This window comes from Hydractinia symbiolongicarpus, chromosome 3, assembly GCF_029227915.1.
Source record: "Hydractinia symbiolongicarpus strain clone_291-10 chromosome 3, HSymV2.1, whole genome shotgun sequence".
NCBI classification, from domain to species: Eukaryota; Metazoa; Cnidaria; class Hydrozoa; order Anthoathecata; family Hydractiniidae; genus Hydractinia; species Hydractinia symbiolongicarpus.
Window position 1 is genome coordinate 17,034,013 of NC_079877.1, and position 21,665 is coordinate 17,055,677.

At 32.4% G+C, this 21,665-nt stretch overlaps 2 protein-coding genes across 2 annotated transcripts; one reads left to right on the forward strand and one right to left on the reverse strand.

Moving 5' to 3' along the window:
• The first annotated feature begins 2,275 nt into the window (after positions 1–2,275).
• LOC130636022 (prefoldin subunit 2-like) lies at positions 2,276–10,341 on the forward strand. Its single transcript, XM_057445599.1, has 3 exons — positions 2,276–2,462; positions 6,389–6,512; positions 10,051–10,341. The coding sequence occupies exons 1-3, from the start codon at positions 2,323–2,325 to the stop codon at positions 10,231–10,233; spliced, it is 447 nt and encodes a 148-aa protein (XP_057301582.1). The 5' UTR covers positions 2,276–2,322; the 3' UTR covers positions 10,234–10,341.
• A 2,447-nt stretch (positions 10,342–12,788) lies between these two features.
• Positions 12,789–21,466, reverse strand: LOC130636021 (non-structural maintenance of chromosomes element 3 homolog). The gene is made up of 9 exons (XM_057445598.1): positions 21,323–21,466; positions 18,788–18,851; positions 18,089–18,168; positions 17,875–17,990; positions 17,585–17,661; positions 15,668–15,713; positions 15,185–15,241; positions 13,557–13,671; positions 12,789–13,273 (listed from the first exon to the last, which is right to left on the reverse strand). Exons 1-9 carry the CDS (start codon positions 21,386–21,388, stop codon positions 13,175–13,177), a joined length of 720 nt encoding a protein of 239 aa, XP_057301581.1. The 5' UTR covers positions 21,389–21,466; the 3' UTR covers positions 12,789–13,174.
• Between the last annotated feature and the right edge of the window lie 199 nt (positions 21,467–21,665).

The window sequence follows — 21,665 nt, forward strand, 5'->3', positions numbered from 1 at the left end:
GGAACTCTTCAACCACAGACGTCGCATGATTTTCTTCTTTTTTAGAGACAATGTTGATTATGGATGAAAACTTTTTTTTTCAGCAGTCAAACCAACTCTTCCCGAAAACGCCGATTTTTTTGGTTTTGGTTTTGGGAGAGGTTGAAATTTTTTACTTAAATATGTTGATCCTATAACTTTTGGTCTTTCCACAACCAAATTGTCTTCCTTGGGAGCATGAAATGATAGATCATTTAAAGCCTGAGTCAAGGTTTCATGAAGGTGGTCTAGTGCATCATTATCATACACTATGAATGACAAGCTCTTGATTTGGTTTAAAATTTCTCTGCAACACGAGGCCTTGGACCTATTTGGAAAACATTTTTCAGGAATAGAATCCAATAAAACGGACTCGGTTTCGACATTATTAATGTCAATAAAATCGTTCTTCATTTGGTTATCTTCTAAAGTAACTCCTTGCTAACAACAACTTCATGATCCAAAATGAAAAAAGGAGATAAAGTGTATAGCGACGATAAAGATTTCCAGGATACACCTGCGACATTGCCACTAATGACGGATAGGATGTGCTTTCAGGGCAACAGAGTTTTACGACAATCCAAGCAAGTACATGACGGATAGTTGTTTTCGTCACCCAAACAAACCGTGTAGTTATTAGCAGGGACAGAACTTCGTACCAAAAAGGTTTTTTTCACATCATCAGCGATTTTTATCCAATCCTTTTGTATTGAAGACGCTGAACTAAGCCTATCGATACAATGCTTTGTAAACTTGTATGGCTTGTTATGAAGCCATACGGGCAAGCTTGTGTTGTATTTTCGATACGAGCTTGATCGTCTTATGTTTTCTTCCACATACCTTCGAAATAAAAAACAATATGTTGATCACAATTTTAATAGGTAACCCATCACTACCCATCACTCATGTCCTTATTTATATTTACCTGTTATATGTATCGGGCAAGAACTGTTCCAACAACACCGTAATCATTCCACCTAAGGTCTTATCTTTAAATTGCTGTAAGAAAGAGTGTTTAAAATTTCTATTCTTTCTCTCAACACCGTTATTCGTATTCACTGAAACTTCTAATACGTCTGCTCGAAAACATGTGACCCATCTCTAAATAAAGATTTAAAAGTTACATACTTGGAAGTAAAAAGTCTCAAAGTTGGTTTTATATTCCACAGTTCACTATATTATCATACCTTGAAGCAAGGAAGCCAGGTTTTTAAACACCAATGTCTAACTTCTTGCTTTGTTCTTGATTCCAAACATCACTTTCTTTAAAGGATTGTACAGCTTGATGAAATTTTTCTTCTGTTTCTGAATTAGCAATACTTCGGAGGAAAGACAGTACCAGGCTTTTCTGGAAATTCCTGCGTTCTAAAAAAATAAGTTTTAAATTGAACTATCTGATACAAGAACGTAACCATAGACCCAAATCATTATTCTTCCTTTCTTTTTCCTTTTCAGATTTCAAAACAAAGGTAAAACATACTTTTCCTTTGATTTTTTCATCCTGTATTTTCTTCTTTTTTAATATGCCATGATCTACGCCGTGCGTGCAATCTAGCGACTTTTTTCAACAATCACAAAAGGAGTTCCGGACCAAAGGATTTGTTGGGGTGACTCCTTGTTCTTGATATCTTCGAAGAGAATCTTGTGATTTTTTAAATTAATATCTAAAAAATTAAGTTGGTAACACACACAAAGATTTTCGTTTTTAAAGAAGACTACTGCTTTTTGTTTCTCTTGGTCAAAAGATCAATCTTTTTTATTATAACTTAAAACTCACCAGCAACTCCGAATGATTTATCTTTTTGATAAACAGAGAAATGGGATAATGATTTTATCTCGAGATTTCTAACTGCTACATCGACATCTTCCATGGATTCGAATATATATTTCTGTTTTTCTTTTTACAATCTACAAAGTATCCAGTGGAAAAAAATTTTCGATTTTGATTTATTTCTAGCTTTTATTTTTTCTTTATAATATCCAAGAATAATAAAAAAAAACTTTGACAACTTACCATCTAGATTTTCATTATTCGTTTTATTCATTTCCATTATTGAACGATGATTACAGTTCGAAAGGTTTTATTTTAGTTGAAAACTTCAACGGTATACAAAAACTCAAAAACACGTGTGTGTGCCTCCATGCTTTTTCCGCGAACTCCTGCTAAATGAGCACCCAATGCATTTCGGTATTACGCAACAATACATCACATTTGAATGACGTAATTCAAATAATAATTTAAATTTAAAACCACGGAATGGCATTTTGGATAAAGCATCGGATAAAGCATCTTCCCTGATCAACATGGCGGCAGGAACAGCGAAGAAGGGCAAAACTGGTCTTTCACAAGAACAAATCATAACTAAGTTTAATCAAATGCGACAGGAACAACGCATTCTGGTGAATAAAATCAGTGAATTAGAAGCAGAAATAAGTGAGCACAGGTAATTTGTCTTATTCTTAGTTAATTTAGCTTGGATTTATAAAGTTGCTAGCTAAAGGTAGCTCTCTAGTATATAGAATCACGGTCGTCATCAGCAGCAGAGGTTATTATTCAGGTTTATTTAGCTTCAAGCAAAACCTCGCTTGAAGCTAAATAAACCTCAAGTTATACAAATTATTTCTCTTATGCAGGATCTTTTAACATTTTTTTTATTTTTAACGCTGCTAGCTAATTTGGAAAAAATTTACCCTCTTGATGGTGGTTTCAACCTTTTTCTGCCTGCTATCTTTTAGCCTGGCCTAGTTTGCATATAGCTAACTACATTGCTTGCAGCAGGATTTGGTAAAGAGAGGTCTTTACCTGTTATTTCTTTTTACATAAACATCGTTTTAGGTTTTAAACTATTACAGAGCATGGATGCCTTCCTGATTACGAGGGTGCGGGCGTTTTCAGGCGAGTTTGGCGTTTTAATAAGAATTCAAGTATTCGCCCGAAAAAACCCGCATAGGCCCGTTGAATATAAACTTTATTAACTACTTTCTCTTCAAGCGCTTTCTTCCCAACTATCGTCTGCATGGTTTGTTACAAGGAATTGCATTAAGGGAATGTTCCAAGTGAGTTCGAGAAAGTGCGAACGTTTTCGGGGGTCAACCGCCAATTTTATTTGAAAAGTCGCCTGTATATATCGCCACCCTCTTTCCTGATTTATTTGAATTCATTAAAGCCTAACAATCCCTTTGTGTGCCGAAATGACTGAAAATAACTTTGCATCACCTAGTGCCCATCCTTTTTCTTGCCAGATAGAAGAGCCGAAAGAGCTTACCGCTGAAAATGTGAACAAAGAAATTCATCTATGTATACTGAAACAAAAAACTTTGCTAAAAATTTTTGGAATTTGTTTTAGGGGAATATACTGTCCTAAGGCCACCTTCAAAAATATGTTTGATTAGTGTCATTTGTAATTGCAAAAGTGAGTCGATCTGTCAGTTGAACATGTTTTCCAAAAAATTTAAAAATCCCAGCAATATATCCCAGCTATATTTCGTTCCTTGTTTTTACAAATGTAAACTCGCTGTATTTCAAATTCTGTTTATAAAATCATCATCGATTTCATGGTTTTCGCTCATTTAAGGTGGCGGTAGCCCTTTTAAAAATCAGAATTTTTTTTTTTTACATAATTAATTACTAAAGGTTATTTTCAGACTATATATCCATATTTTTTCTGTTATAGCACACTTGTCACGATTTTATAATCTCACCTTTGCAACGCTTGCATACAAACTGAATGTCAGCTCTTAACCTTCCACCAATACTACTGCACTTCTTATGTATACCCAATGCTTGCAAGTCTGACAAAAAATTGAGTTACTACCAACCCTTTTCCTGCAAACTCCACAAGGCCACTTTCCAACTACAAGGTCACACTTCGCTGCAATGCTACTGATTATGACTTCAGACTTTGCTGTGTTCACCCTTAGCCCTTTCTCTTCAAGTCCTTTCTTCCACTTCTCAAACTTTTCAACTAATTTTTCCATCGACTCTGCTATGAGAACCAAATCATCTTCATACAATAACTCCCATGGACAACCTGTTCTGAACCCCATGAACAGCGCTTCTAAGACTAGAACAAACAACAAAGGACTAAGTTCAGAACCCTAATGTACACCAACATTTACACTATTCATCACTAAGTGAATCGTTAATCCTGACACAACTTCTAGCATTGCTGTACATAGACTGTACCATTGTAACTAGCCACTCATCCACACCTAATTTTCTCATAGCCCGCCAAATAACTTTACGTAGCACTCTATCAAAAGCTTTCTCTATATCTACAAAGGCAAAATAGAGATTCTTTCTCTTTCCTAAATACTTTTCCTGAAGCTGTCTGAGTAAAAATAATGCATCTGTAGTGCCACGCCCTGGAACAAAACCAAATTGCATCTTATCTATATCAATTCTTTCTCTAAGTAACTTGTCAATCACTCTTTCAATAACTTTCATTACTTGATCAACCAACTTGAAACCTCTATAGTACCTCTTTCTAATGCATCACCCTTACCCTTGAAACAATTCACTATTACACTCGACTGCCACTCACTCAGAATAGCACCATCCTTTATAATCTGATTAGCAAGACTTTTAATAAGCTCAACTCCAATATATCCAGATGCTTTTACCATCTCTGCAACAATGCCTGATACTCCTGCAGCCTTGCTCAGGCATTTTCCCAGGCGGGAAATGTCACATGATACTTTTAATCCATTTACAGGTCCGTATTTTTCAGGGTAGTCTATGATTTGAGGAAAAACACACCGTTCACCAAGTTACCTTTTCATATATAGGGACTTAATTTTTCACAGATTCTTTATTTTCTAACTTCACACCTGTCATATTGTGTAGTTTTAGGTGAGTTTTTGCTAGTTTAGCTTTACTTTAATTCAGATACTTACAGTTCTTGTTTAATCAAAGTTTGTTTTGTGAGAGTTTGACCATGAAACGTGTGTGTTTTCTCTCAACCAAAAATTATACCACGTGACAATCTGACCAGGAAAAATTTTGTAAAAGTAGAACCATGTGTATATTCCTTATTTATAGATTATTTTTTTATTATAACAATGAAATTGACTTTTTAACTTTTAACTGGATTTCTATAATCTGGTGATATGTTATATTTGCTTCTTGTGCTAACATACGCAAATGGATATACCTATAAATCCATTAAAATAATGCTTGAGTAGTTCTTATACAGTGATGTTGAAATGGTGTGACCTTTACAATTATAAATTTAAAATTTAACTTCTGTCGTTTTATAAGGTATTTGAATATTTTACAATATGTACCTTTTCACCATACTAATTTCTAAAATTTAGGCCATAATGCCCAATGCAAGAATGCATTGGATGAACAGAAGTTTTTGCTGCTCATTTATTTCTAATATAACAGAGTTATAATGAGAAATAAATGTTGTATATTATAGTGTATTAATAATTGTTTATCTTATGAAGTTTATTTCATATTGCTGTACATGTTCTTTTTCTTGCATCGACAGATTTTTATTACCATATTTTGGTTGATTTATAAGATTGGATTGTGTGCTCAAACCAACTAGTTTTCTTGTTCTTATTGTGTATCAGTCTTATTTTATTCGTCTTTAGGGTAAAAACAAAATAAATAGTGAACTTGTATTTTGACATAATTTATTTTTTCCTTTTAGGGCTAGCTACATATTTATTTGTATGTATGCACTTTATTTTATATATAAACTTTTGAAGGTCCAATTTCTTTTCATTGCCCAATCATAATGGGCAACATTTTTAGGTAATTCTAATTATTATCACACACATGAAAGGTCTGATATAGCCATAATCCAGAACAAGATTTTCCATTCTTTTATCCCAAAAAAAATTCTTCCAGGTAACTGTTTTTTAAAATAATTAATTTTTATTTGCACATAGTCTGAAAAGCCTGTACTTTTGGAAGATGTAAGTAAACTTAAACAAAAAACTTAAACTAAAACATAAAATTAAAGTTAAATTTACATATATATTTTCCAAAAAAAATTCTTTTTAGATTTGTCTAATTCTTGGTGTTGGTCTAATTCTGTTTTAAATAGCTAAATCCACAATTTTCACCTCTAAATATTTTCTCCGTAAACGCAGACATATTTCTCTTGTGTCTGTGTATAACCTTGAGATGTCACAAAAATTATAGTAAAAAACTTTAAAAACACCGTAAAATTATGGAAAGACAACCCTGTCAGTTTTTTCTGGTTGCTTTTTTTAGGTTCAAAGTCCTTTAAAAACGTCTATTTTGTTAACTAACAATTGTCATGTATTGTTTATTTTTGATTAAAAAATCAAAAATCTTTTTAACCTGTTACACATACAAACCTTTCTAGTGTATTTATTTTTTTTTTTTCTATAGTGTTGTGATAGAGACATTAAAAAATGTGGATGTGGATAGAAAATGTTTTCGTATGGTTGGTGGAATTTTATCAGAAAGAACTGTAAAAGAAGTTTTGCCAGCTTTACAAAATAACAAAATGCAGGTATAGCTACAATTTTTTTGCTTGATGACATTTTGTTTATGGAAGCACCTATATAGTTCCAAACTTTTTTAACAACTTCTAGGCTATTCTTTTCTTTGTTTCTTTTTTGTTTTTATTTTTGCACAGTATTTTTATTTTTGTCAGTCAAACATGTATGTAGGGAGGAAAACTTACGTTAAATTTTTCGCTTTTTGAACCTTGGGGCCCCTGTCGTCTACCCCTCACAACTTACTCTCGTGCAAATTTGCAAATTTTACTCTGTTGTCAAAATGCTTACAATGAAACTCTTTGCATGAAAATTACTTATTATCCCAATTTAGTCTTGTGATTATTCTTGTCTTAATTTTTTGCTTTGAATTACTGCGCACTCTGCAGAATACTGGTAATTCAACTTAAGGTTACTGTAAAGGAAACAATTTTTTTTTTGAGGTTTTTTGCAAAAATTTCATGACATATAGAAAATAAATTCTTTTTCGAATGACAAATTTTATATTCCATAAAAATATTTGAAACATCTCTTTTTTCTAGAACAAGCCTTTTTAGAGGTGTTATATCCTTCGCGCCTTCGAGGAAATATGTGCAAAATGAGTTTATCATATTTTTTGTAAACATTATGCATGACATGGAACTCCCGTATAAAAAATATGCATAATGATATTTTTGTAGATAGTTTACTTTCACCATCGATATATAAATATAAAGGTTGTCGTATAAAAAATCATTAAAAAAATCAAAGTTAAAGAGTATGCATATGAGAGCTGTCTCTTATAACCCTGAATTCTGTCTAATAATAATTCTGAACGCGTACACGCATATTCAACATAAAGAAAAAGTTCGCACTTCTATCATCTTATTGCATACTCAGTTCACACATTTTCATAACACCTAAGAGAATCTTTAAAAACAAATATGTCATTAGTAAATTTTCGCATACATGCCATTACGTTTGTTGTCTCTTTTTCCGAAAGCTTCCTATTGGCTCATTGAAACTTTTGGTAATGGAAGCTGAATAAATTATGCACAAAAGTTCCCGGATTTTACTGTATAAATTACTGATTAGCGAATTATTTCTTTCTTTCTGTCGGAAAGAAAGAAATATGCATATTTTGAATGATTACATATAATTACAAATAATTTCATAACGACGTTATTCGAAAAAAAATTCCGGGAACCTTTTTGAATTTAATTTATGCAAAATATAATGGTGCAAAAACGAGAATTCTGCGACCACGCGTTCGAAAAAATAAGCCATTTTAAAACGTACGGTGAAAAAATGGTGTGTGTTTATTTCATTATATTTTCTTTTTGGAAAATTAACATCTCATGAAAATAATATATAAAAGTATTGATAAATTGAGTTTTTTTCTGGGACTACTCATTAAGTGAGTTTTTCCTTTACAGTATCCTTAATCCAGCCTGGCAAAGCACTGATTTTATTTGGTATTTTTTATTTACCCTTAACTTTAAAATTTAGAAACTTGTTCTGAAATTGTTGCTGTTATGACTTTAAAAAGCACATTAAGCTAAATTATTTATTTATTTGAGTTTGTTTTTATAAGACAGCGAGTTGCTTAGGACAAAAAGATTCTAGCCAAAAGTTAGGGAAGTCAGGGGTTGTTAGTGAATTTCTGACAGGTTCTTTCGGACAAAATGACTTGAATGGAATTATCCATGGTAATAACAAATAATAAAAAGGGGTGGGTGTGGGTGTGCATTAAGGAAAATGAAAACGTTAAAAGGGGTCAAACTTCTAAAAACAATTTCCATAACCCCTTAAGCATTGTTGTGTCTTGGTCAGCTTATTTATAAATCCTGGAATTTTTTTAAAAATGGGGTTATTGATACAATGACATTTGCTTACGTCAGTCCTGCATTTCCTTAACAACTAATCGCAACAATAAGTTATAGCGAAAATTTATTCCTTAAAAATTTATTCCCTAGGTACGGTGGCTCCTATGGCTCACTTCTCTTGCAATTTAAAAAGACTTCTCATCTATGACTTAAACAGTTTTCTTCCTTATCCTTACACTTTTTTGTATTTTGACAATTCTCTTTTGCAATTAACACTTCTCTGCATTTGGCTCTTCACAGCTAAATTTAAAAATCTGATCCGCGGTTTTATACTTGGATTACAATAACTTTATATATTACCTTATTCCATGAAATTAACGAGTCAAGAAATTAACGCGAATTAAATTAACGGTCATGAAATTAACGCGGTTCAATGAATTTATTTTTAAGAAAGGCATTTAATTAACGCGGTTGAGCAAGGTTGTTTTCTAAAATGCATTTAACTAACGCGAATTTGAGGATATGCGATATCACACGAAGAAAAATTATCCACGGTAGTGAAGCGGTTTTCTCTATTACAAGGCAGTTTGGAAATCGAAATAAAAGTTTTCGTTGTTTGGAAAGACAATGTTAAAAATTTAAAGAAGAAGTGCTGTTAGTTAATTTTCCACTTGGATCAGAGTATGAAGATTATACAAAACCTATTTTAAAAACGATCACTGAAAAACAGAATATCGTTGAGCTATCGTCCGATTAGGAAATTTGTATTTTTTATGTTTTTCAGGCTTTAACACATAAAAAAGTCACCAAATTAACAATATCTTAATTAACGAGTCATGAAATTAACAGTCGTTAAATTAACACTGCATTTAATAACAGTCATTAAATTAACGCGAATTTTGAAAAACTGTGTTAATTTCATGACTTGTTAATTTAATGAAATAAGGTATATAAATTTAAAAAAGGTTTGGCTTCGAAAACCAATCCGATATTTAAAATTTTTACTTTAAAAGTTTGTATATGTTAATGTCAGATTTTCATCTAACAAAACACCTAAAAAAAATCATGGATGATAGTCTTCTCATCTTTATGTTATTTAAAGTCAAATTAAGTAAATTGAGAGGTATGTCGTCGAGTTTTGAAAATTTATAAAATAAAGTAATTGGAGAAACTTTCGCGAGAGAAACTTGCGCGAATTTGCAATTTTTCGCCATTTTAGCGAAAGTTTATCTCGCGAAAATGTGCAAGATTTTTCTAACTGAAAAATTCTTGTTCGCGAACATGATGACGTTGAAACGTACTTATTTCATTGAAGCTAATTCCATCAATGTCTGCACTTTTATTATTTTGGAAACTTCCAAATGCTGTCACCAATTCTTTAGTAGTTAATTTGGATTCAATCATTGTTGAATCAAAAGTTTTGAGATAGATTGATATCTTATCTAAAATATATGATCCACTACATCTAAAATTTATGGAGAGTTGTTAATTATTAAGAACACTTGATCTTTTTCATATAAAAACGGGAGTTAGGTCTGGGAATTTTTTAAGATTTCGGAGGAAAGAAGAGAAGTGTTTTCATTAAGAATAGAAGTGAGCCATATTGGCCATCGTATCGTAAGGTCGGAGGGATTTCTTCTGTAAAAGACAAGCAATTCGGATAATATGATTTTTAGATTCCCGTTTGAGAGCCGAATAAGATGTTATCAATATTTATTTTTGTGGCGTAATTCTGATCTCTGTTTAGATCGAACAAGTTATAGAAAAGTTAAAGTTTCAGCTCACAGAAAAAGGAAAAGAATTAGTTAAATTTCGTGAAGAACATAACATAACAATACGGGGCGAAAAGGAGAATGAAAAGAGCAAGTCAAATACATCGAATTCAACGTCTGGTGTATTAGTATCAGGTACTGCTAGCAAGGAGAGTTAGGTGCTCATAACATCATGTGAGTGAAAAACGAACAGTGTATACGAAATGTGTATATATCAGATTTTCTTAGGGCATTGGTTAATCCAAAAACCTTTAATTTGTTTTTCATGCATGGATAATGTATGTTTTCACAACATTGATAGTCAGCCCTTAAAATTAGCGTCTGCATTCGGCACTGCCGACGTAATTGCCGACGTAACATACGAAGATACCGCTGTTGCGTCGGCAAAAAAATTGCCGACGTAATTTTGTTGTGAAATTTTTAAATAACAATAATTTTGGTTTTGTTTGAGCTTCTTTCACTCAATGCGACTACAAGATAATTAAGTTCGATTTTCAGTAAGCTAGGCTGAACTAAAGCGTTACCCAAATCAAAAAGCATATGAATGCCAAAATTAAAAATGGTCGGTGTTATTATGAAGAACGTAAGGTATAGAGAACATTAAAGTCGGGGCCACTTTCCTTCATGCTGACACTCGCTCGGCTGGTGCATTACACTGAGACTCGAACGAAAAACGGATGACCATTTGGAACCATGCCACAAGTCAGTCCGACCTTCATCGTCACAGAGAATACTGCGAGAAGAGTGCGCACCCATGCAAGTTAAATATAACCAGAACATGAGAGAGGTTAGGTGTCGTGTACCTTAATATAGCTTTCGGACGAATGTTCTCGTAATGTAATACCAAAGAAAAAACATGTTCAATAAAGTTTAAAAAATCTTTTTAAAAGGGGAAAGAGAAATCAAATATGTTTATTAATAATAATCGAAAAAATTGTATATCGTATTAAAAAGAAGTCCAGAAGTTCTTTCTCCCACAGGACACAGCAGGCAATTAGTCAGCCCTGCACTCGGTTTTTTGCGAAGAGATGTTCTGCGAAGACTAACAATTGAGTCTCCTGTACAGTTTTGCTTCATGTTAAACCGGTGACAAGCATTTTCGAAGCATGTCACCGACGACTTCTGCGATATACAACCTAATGATGCCCTAACCTAATGAATTTATCTCGAAACATAAAAAGCCAGTTGGCAGTGGTCTTTTAAACTAACAAAGTTCACCATCCGGAAGTTATGCTAATTCCCGTTTTTCACTTGCTTAGGAGATCAATGCATCAAAATTATGAGAGGTCTACCTCTAATAAAACGTGAATGACGAAAGTTATTGCCAGCTAAAAAATTTCACTAAAAAAAATTGCAGACGCAAATCAGTTGAAATGTATCTCACGTCCGCAGTTTTATTGCCAACGTAAAAAAATTCTAATTTAAAGGGCTGACTATTAGTAATATCATACACACTTTTTTATAAGCAACACGAGGCTCAAAAACGAAGCAAGTTATAAGCAACAACTAAAAAAGAGTAAATAAAAAACAGAATGATCAGAAACAAGTTTATAAGAACAACAATTCTTCCCGAAATTAAATCCAGTCCTCGAAGATACAGTTGGCACGCCTCATCAAAATTTCACAAGTATCATAAAGCTACGGGAAATAAACTTCGTGCGATTGCAACAAAAAACATGATTTGTTATCATCACATGAAAGTGTTTAACTGTGTCCCCACATTAAATTTTTTCATTTTGCAACTTTTTTTTCCTAGAAATTTTAAACAAATTTTTCATGTTGCAAATGAGAATCATTATACCTTGAGTAGCTTTTTTTGCAACATTGTCCTCAAGTATTATTTTTTTATAACTTTAACTGCTCAACTGCTAGCTCTGCTAACTTTAACTGCTCTGTATTTTCAAAAGTAATGTGGTAGCTGTAGGTTAAACGCCTAATTATTTTCAATTTCTTTAAAAAGTTAAAATCTTCATCAAAAGTCCTTCAACCTTGATTCAAAAGTAGCGACTTGGAAATGCAATCTTTTGCATGGATTAGGAAGATCACAATAGGAATTACACCACATTATTTTTAGGGCTGGGCGGCACATCAAGAGAGATTTTATAGTGTACCATTGTACACGGACCATTCTTGTTGCTGAAGCGCAAGAAAAAGTATTGATATGCTAGCGTATTTCCATGTCCCTCCGCGGCCCTTTAACTCGTGCTTTTCGATTGACTGTCTCTTCTAATCTCGTGTGGCTGGTTCAGAGTATCATTTTGAGAAAATGATGCGAAGAATGACAATTTGACCTCACACGTGCAATACATAATTTTTCTCAGTCTCTTCAAAAGTAAATTTTTAACCAACAATCAGTCGCAACGCTAGTTCATGTGGTGTTAATTGAAGCATGAATTAACACCACTGGCTTTAGTAGAAAGCGGTATAAGAAGACTTGAGCGTCCAGTAAAGCCCTTTGCTTTTAGTTATCCTTTTACCCACACATTCTTTCCTAACATAATACTTTCTCTGGACAGGTTAGATACAGAGGACGTTTACTTGAGATTCAAAGTTAAAGTGAACCCAAACTGGTTTGAGTAACTTCCGCCCACCGGCAAAACTCACTTCTGGTCTGAAATTTCACTTAAGTCCATTTTTACAAAGCTAAAGCCACCACACGAGCAGCCGAAATGGTATGCCATGTTACCATTGTTAGTCAGCATACGATACTGGATACTATAGTGGTATTTTCATTTTATAATATTATTTATTAAATATTATTATCTAAGTATTACAATGCGAAACCTAAAGATATCATCTGCAAGAAAAAGTCAAAGAAGAGAAACGAACACTCACATTAGCCTGTGAAATAAGGCCAAAAAGGCTCTTTCTTACCTTAGGCCTGATCAACACGTATAAATTTTCTCAATTTTAAAAAGGTTTCATAACTTTAAAAATGTCAACCCTTTACGAGGTGCACACCATGCTTGTTAGCCCGAAGAAGTTTGACGCTATTTTCAAACAAATTAAAAATAAAAGTGGATGTTACGACAAAATAAAAAAATAGTTATTGAACATATTAAGCAAGTTTACATAAAAATAAATATTTTTTGTGTGATTTTAGTCGTTCTGGCTCATTTCAACATTCGCATCACGCTCAGATTCCAATACTTCTCGATATTGTATTTTCCAGGACTCGATTGAATCTGCACCATAAATCTACGAACAACGGAAAATGCGTTATTTCGGACTGTAAAGGTTGTGTACATGGTATCTCTATACGTATCTCTAGCGGTAATGTAACATAGTTATAGTCGGAGGGGAGGAAGAACCAACCGTTAAGATGGAATACCCAAGGACATTAAAACTTCCCGTTACTTACTTATGGCTGATAAAAATTATGGTCAGCCTGTGATATGAGCAAGTTTAATTAAGGCTACCTACCATAATTAAAATCGCGAAAAAGTAACTCAACTTATAAGGTGCTTAATTTACAACATACCTCTGTAACAAATTCAAGTATTTGTCGTATGCTTATTTCTTTTTTCGTCCGAGCTCCAAAGTGATATTGGTAGGTAGGTCCCTCCGGTCCTTGTATTTTTGTTTTCTCCAAATAACTATAAAGGAGCACGATATCACAATCGAAATAATTTGCAATCTACTTCAGTAATCGAAAATGTAATCAATTCTGTCGAGATATGCCATATAAAGCAGTTTCAGGTAAAAAATTAACAAATTATATTTATCCGGGAAGAAAATAAATCCGGAAAAAAGGATTGCGAAAACACTTTGAGAATTGTGCAAAATGCGCAATAAAAATTACGAGATTGAAATTTCGAAAACACGAGACTCACGTCGTTCAAAGGAAAGCAGCTTGTAATATACAGCTAGTCTGAAGTAAGTAAATATATGAACACGAAAAGAACAAACACAAGGGGTTAGCTACATAGACAGCAATATTTTTCGACATGTTCATGCGGCGGTGAAGGTGACTAAAACAAATGTTTGACTTGTCTTTAAAAGTGTGTTATAACTTTAAATAGCTATGGGTGAAGTTGACTTTATGCTAAAACTACAGAAAAATTGCAAAAAAGCCGGAAAAAAAGTTAAAATGCAAAATAAAACACTGCGCATGTCCATCCTTGTTTAAAAAAATGCGGGATTAAACATTGCAAGTTTTAGACCAAATTCGTAATCTTTGATTCAATTCCCTTTCTTCACTGAAATTAATCCCTTTTGGATCAGTTTAAAGTTCTTCTTGCTGATTCTGTGAAAATTAAAATTAAAACCAAATAAATTTTAAGTCCGCTGTGAACATTGACAAGTTAAAATTGAACGTTGACAAGTGAAAATTAAACGTTGACAAGTGAAAATTAAACGTTGACAAGTGAAAATTAAACGTTGACGAGTGAAAATTGAACGTTGACGAGTGAAAATTAAACGTTGACAAGTGAAAATTAAACGTTGACAAGTGAAAATTAAACGTTGACAAGTGAAAATTAAACGTTGACGAGTGAAAATTGAACGTTGACGAGTGAAAATTAAACGTTGACAAGTGAAAATTAAACGTTGACAAGTGAAAATTAAACGTTGACAAGTGAAAATTAAACGTTGACGAGTGAAAATTGAACGTTGACGAGTGAAAATTAAACGTTGACGAGTGAAAATTGAACGTTGACGAGTGAAAATTGAACGTCGACAAGTTAAAATTGAACATTGACAAGTTAAAATTGAACGTTGACAAGTGAAAATTAAACGTTGACGAGTGAAAATTGAACGTTGACAAGTGAAAATTAAACGTTGACAAGTGAAAATTGAACGTTGACGAGTGAAAATTGAACGGTAAACAAAGCGTGCTAACTAAGCGTACTCTTCAACCTTCTGAATCTCTGATCTATAGATAGAAAATTTCAAAAAATTTATGTAGCTGAAAGTTGATAAAAAATCCAAGTAAAGTTTATTAAATATTGTAATTGTAGATCGAAAAAATCAAAAGTACGAAAGAAAGTGGGGCTATTTTCACTATTGTTTTTTTCTGTACGCCATTTTTAAAGCATACCAGTGGTTTCGCCACAGGGATGTTTTTCGAAACAGTACTACTTTTGGGTTACGGAAAGAAAGGAAATTTACCTTTTCTTCACAAAATCCTGTATTAATTTATCAACATCACCAAAATATCTATGTGATCTAAAAAGAATTACGGTTTTTTAATTGAACAGAATTAATTTAAGGTAAAGAGGGCAGCCAGAGATTAAAAAATTAATAATGTTAGGAGAATTTAGGTTTCGGACTTAAATTTTAGGAGAAACATTAACCGTATAAAAACTATTCCATATTTTAGGAGAAAAATCAAGTCTTTTCTTTCTTTGAATGCCAGAGGAGCTATTCTTTTCAAATTGTAGTAATTAAGTAAATATTATATGATAAACATATTCTAACTTGTTTGTCACATAAAACGGAATAACGAAAAGTTACTATCCGAAAAAAAATGAATGTTACCATAAACAATTTTAGGGAGATTATACAAAAGGGTCTTCATTTTTAGGTTATTTATGTGATTTTAGACGTGGCCATCCTGGTCAAAATACAAGGAAAAAAAAAATGTGAACGTACTTGTCTTTGTGGATGCCAAACTTTTTTAAAGTATGCCACAATGATACTAAAATAAGCAAAAAGTATTTTTTGAGAGTTGTTCACACTAAAGGACTTGACAATGTTAATGGCGTCAACAGTGTTATCTGAAAATAAAAGTGTTAAGCGTTAGTTGGTGTTAAATATAAAAACGTTTCAATATGGTAACACTTTAGTCGGGGAGTTGCTGGAGTGGACTGGACTGGAGGGCTGAAGGCCGATAACGCCAACATTAGATAATTGGTTAATGTTTCTAAGAAGACAAGTTCAGGGGAAAAAGGAACCAGCAGGTTCTCGTACCTATTTTTTGAAATTAAAAATAAATATATGAGAACACTCTTAAATTTTTATAAATAGTAAAATGCAGAATAGAAACTCGAAGTGGAAAAAACAGCTAAAATAGTTAATAACTAAAATTTATCTTCTTTGGCAATATCCAAAGACGAAATAAATATATTATATGAACTACAAATGAACTAATACTTCCAAATACAAGGCAATTAAAAGATATTGCTAATTTTGCTAAATATTATGATAAATATATGACCCGTGAATGTACGACTTTACGCTGGTGTCACCTAACTTTAGAGTTGTGTTTTCTTAGGTGTCAAAAAAAACACAATTTTAGTAACACTCATGTTCAGCATATTATAGATAAAAAAGTATAATGATACAAAGGAAAAATAAAATGGTATAAAATTACTTTAACTAAGGTGGCAGCAACCTTTTTTAGCTGTCCAAATAGCTGATTTATTTACGTGTTTTATTTATACCCTTTTTTTACTATTTCCTAAAATTATAGGCCTTAATACATAAAAAATGATTTTAACCTAAAGGGGCTAGGGAACGGCTGTTGGTTTTCAACTTTAGTGACTTACACGAAAGTCGACCTGATGGCGGTGAAAAACAAACTGGCTATTTTTCCGGCATGTATGTAATTTACAGACTCGAACATATAGATATATCTAGAATTTTTATCTTCTCCAGCCTTTTTCATTTTTCATCCAGAATGAGTCTCGCTGAAAAATTTCTTTGTAATATACTTTTCGAAAAAAAATATTGAACCAGCGAGCAAAGTGCGCTGGTCTGTTTATTGAGCGAAACGCGTTTGCCGGATTTTTAATATGTGCGCGGGATATACGGAATGTGAGCATTTTAACCGGTTCGTAGCCCCTATAACACCAAAATTGCTTTTTATTTTACAAGCTCAACTTTTTACAATCTCATTATTTCTTATCAGCTTCTGTTTTTAAATGAACCTTGGGTTAAAACCCTGTTAAAACGGTGTGCAGAGTTTACCCTGTTAAAACGGTATACCCTGGTAAAACGGTGTGCAGTACCCTGTTAAAACGGTGCGGAGAGGTTTTTTTTGTTTATTCATATTTTTTTAACAATAGCCTTTTGTTTTTTTCAAAAGATTCTTTGTTAGCATCCCCTGCTGCATTGAACGCTGTTAAAAGAAAAATATTCTGAATAAAAAGATTTCCGCACACCGTATTATGGCTGCATGGTTCACCAAGCATGTCTAAAAAATTTTAAAGTAAAACGAAATGCTATCGAAAGTTGAAGCTCGTGCAGTTTAGCATAATGAAATCGTCTTAAATTTCTACATAATGCACCATCTTTGTTGTTATTAACTTTTCTCTTTAATAATTACGTCATTTGTTTCTGTACAATTTCGCAAACTAATTAATTATACATGAATTTTAATTTAAGAGGAATTGTTGAGGCTGAACATTTTTTGGTGAAATATAATAGTATTTTAGCTATAAAATCGTGACAAGTGTGTTTTAACAGAAAAAAAATATGGATATATAGTCTGAAAATAACCTTTTGTAACTAATTACGTAAAAAAAAAAATTAAAGGGGTTACTCCCACCTTAACCATTAAATACATACCATCATTCAGAGTGTACTCATTCATAAAAATCATGCTGAGCATTATCATCAATAAGCCCATGTTTGATTTCTCATCACTGGTAATAAAAACACAAAGTAGATCAATACCTTTCAGAAAAATTTTTCTGCAAGTATATTATAACCTACGCAAAAAAAAGGCAAATAAAAAAACATAGAACGAAAATTTAATGCCATTTATTTAAATCTTTTAAAAGATATATACTCCACCACAAACTTTTGGATTAAATCAATTCAAATGCACATTAGAAAAAATAAAAATTCGGACTTACGTTACTCCAGTATACTGACAAATGAAGGTGGAATGATTATGCAATTTGTTGACGAGAGTGTATCCTTTTTGTTTCCCGTCATCACTTTGCATTGGAACAATATCAAATCCAAATATCTAGCACATCACACATCACAAAAACATTAACAATGTCATTAGATCGTTCACAGTTAGCAAAGAAAAAAATGCTTGATATTTTTTTATACATTTTTTACCTCGTTAATCTGTTTTGATGCTTCTTCAAAAATCTTTGCATACGATCTAGAATGCTCCTTCATAACGTGTTTAACAAGATCTACAATGTCAAAAATTACATGTAATTCCAACTATTATGGAGTTTAGATTTTTTTGGCGAGGTGTTGATTTGAGCCTTCAAGTATTCAACAGTTCAACGTCATAAAAACCACTTGAACTCACCTATATTTACATATATCGTGCATATTTCAAGCATAAATATTTTGTGAATCCTTGCCTGCCTGTTGAAATTAAGTTACCAAATTTACTTGGTCGGTTATTATTAAGATTATAGGTTGATTACAATAACATTTTCGATTACAAAACCTCACAGACAAACAGTGAGTATTATAATATAGATGTTATAATAATCATCTTTGTAGACATGCATAAAATCAGACTCTCACATATTGGTATGTGTCTTTTACATGGTGCACAGGGTGGACTATTAGTAAAAATGTTAAAATAGTGAAAAGTTAGTCTATTAGAAAAATGCACTATGTTTTTGTGGGTTTATTAGTCAAAGGTTTTTTAAATTACAAATCGGCTTTTAACACTTAAATTGAAAACTTAAACTACAGCTGCAGTTAATTTTGGAGCTCATACAACACTACAACACTGTATTTTTGTGAAGCAAGTTTTTTTTAAGGCGTATGGACAGCTTTAAAAAATTGATTTACCTGGTCTTTTTATGCCAACTTTCTTTCGATCAGCAAAAAGAATATATCTAACCATATCAGCAACCTGAAGAAAGAATACCACATCATTTATAACTGTACACATAAGCCTTTACATACTACTTTACATCCAATTCAACCTCTTTTCATGTTGTAAGCTTTTAACTGCATTACTCTGCTAATTATGTATCCCTTCCCACTCCATGTTTGTTCAATCAATTTTAGTATTTTACACTAAAGTTGTCAAGATATGCTTAAATGTAAAAAGTGTTTACAATGCATACAAATCAATTTCATTATCTAAAACTATAAACATGTGTTCATACATTTCCTTCTTTTTTTATAAAATTAGGCTCATTGTCATGTTTACTCGAGTTTTGCTTACTTTATATCGTGTTATTTCATGCCAAGTAATTTAGTTTGAACAACGTTACTGTTGATTTTATTTACTTAAAATACCAACATCATCATGTTGTCGATTTCCACCATCATAAAAAAAATAAAACTATGGCTCAAGGTTTCATGCTTACGTGTTTATCAGATGTACAAAACTAAAACCGAAAAAAAATACCATATATAAAAAGTATAATTGAAGAATTAAGTGGTGGTGATATTTTGTAGTTTTTTAGCATTTTTGGTTCCAGTGTGCCCACTTAGTTTTAACTCTGTATTTTTTTTAACTCTGTATTTTTCTGACAACCCTAACATTTTTTAATTTCTGATAAATTAACTTTTTCGATTTCCTTAAAAATACAAATTTTAATAACAAACATCTTAATAGAACAGGTTGGTTATAAAATGAATGCTAATTCTTTTAAAACAATTCTAAAGTTTGATCCTTGCCAATATTTTTAAAAAGGATTGGCCATCCAACCTAAAATTCCTGACATTCCTAACCATGAAATATAACATGGTGCTTTAAGTAGAGTAACAACGTGCAACAATATATAAAAACAAACTTGGTTTTACTACAATTGTTGATAAAAATAAAATGGATATATGCAACAAACTTGAGATCTTTCTGCAGAGAGAGATATATTGTTGTTAAAAATTGGACAACAAAGTGAGATGATTATGTTATAGTAATTGAACTAGAACGAAAAGACACTGCTGTGTGCTATGCTACGATATATGTTCATTGATGAGACAAGAAAAATCTGTGAAACCTTAAACTTATCCACAGCGCAAAGATGTCCAAAACTGCTCTTGATGCCCTTGAACGGTTTACTAAGGGGGTGATCAATAAAATCGTAGAAAGGCATGATTTGAAGACAGGAAACAGGAGAGTGTTTTGATGACTTCATCACTGATATCAAGCAACTGATCAAGAACTGCAAGTGATACATGTTAAGGTGGGATCAACCTTATAGCAGAACAATAGAAGCAAAAAGAATATTTTAACAAGAAATTGCCTATCACACGTTTCCACACTTCAGAACGAGACAAATGGTAGTGATACAGGACCATGTTACAAAAGAATGGTCAGTGTGGCAGAATTGTAAAAGAAGCTGCCCCTTGTTTATATGAGATAAGATTAAACAGTGGGACCATCATTTGGTGAAACACATGAAACATTCAACAAATATTTTCACTTAGAAGTATTTTGGGTGAGAAAGTTGGCAGTAGCAATGACTGAATCACCATACACAATCGATGCAAGTAGCGGTATTGATAAGAACTTTAAAAGCATTGAGTTGACTTTAAAATCAAAAAAATATATTCGAGACTGTTGAGACTTTTAGATCATTGTGTTCCCATATACAATACTTTAGAAAGGAAGTGTTGTGTTTATGTTCTGTCGGCTGGTGTCAGTAATTTTGATTAGTTTTAGAAGTGTAACAGTTAGCTAGTATCTATTTTGAGATATGTATGAATCTCTTTATATTGTACAAAAAAGCCTTTGTAAAAATGAATTTTCCTTTTGCCACAGTGGGACGTAAAGATAGGTAGGGGGTAAAAGTTGTAGCATCAAATCAACTTAACATAATTTTTTTTAAACTTCAATTTGTATTTAAGAAGAAATAATGATTTATACATAATGTACAATATTTACCATAAGTAAGTTTCTCTCACAGTTATTGGAAATAAGTAGTTGAAATATGGCATGACAAGTGCCTTAATTAAAAGGTTTTTTGTGTGAGGTGTTAAACAGGATGCAATGGTTCTAATTTTACAATATTTAATTAGTATTTTTCTATTTATGTCATTAATGTGCTCTTCCCATTGCATTTTTTGGTCAAGAGTTACCCCAAGATATTTAACTTTTTCGCTTCTCTTCAAAGGAATACCCATATAGTTGATAGTTTTGTTCTTAACTTTTTTTAACTGGCTGTGGTTGCCGAAAAAGACTGTTTCAGTTCTTTCCGTATTAATAGTCATTTTGTAATTATTCGGTCATGGCACCAAAGTTTGAATGGTTCCCCTTTAACCCTGGCTGATTGTTTTGGGGAGCTAGGTAACTGGCTAGCTATTTTTTTCAGCAGGGTAAAGAGAAGGCACATAAAAATATGACTATAAAATATAAAACAAAAAACCTACTTTTCTACTGATTTCATCCTTTGTCATCTTATTTTTCTGTGTTTCTTGAGAACTTTGAAAAGACATATTTTTATTAGTTTATCTGAAATAATTATTATTTGTAGCCATAGTAGACTCTCTGTAATTCAACTTCCCCTAATTCGAACCTCTCTTTAATACACCTTTACGATAATTCAATTGTATATACATGCATTCCTACGGCTCTCCATCGTTTTACAATATCGAAAAAAAAGGAGGTAAAAATAGTGTTTTTATGAGAGTTTGTTAGCTAGAGACGAAAGCGTGTTTTCTCCAGTTTTTTAACTTCCGTCGTATCAATTTCTTTAAATTTTTCAGGAAACGT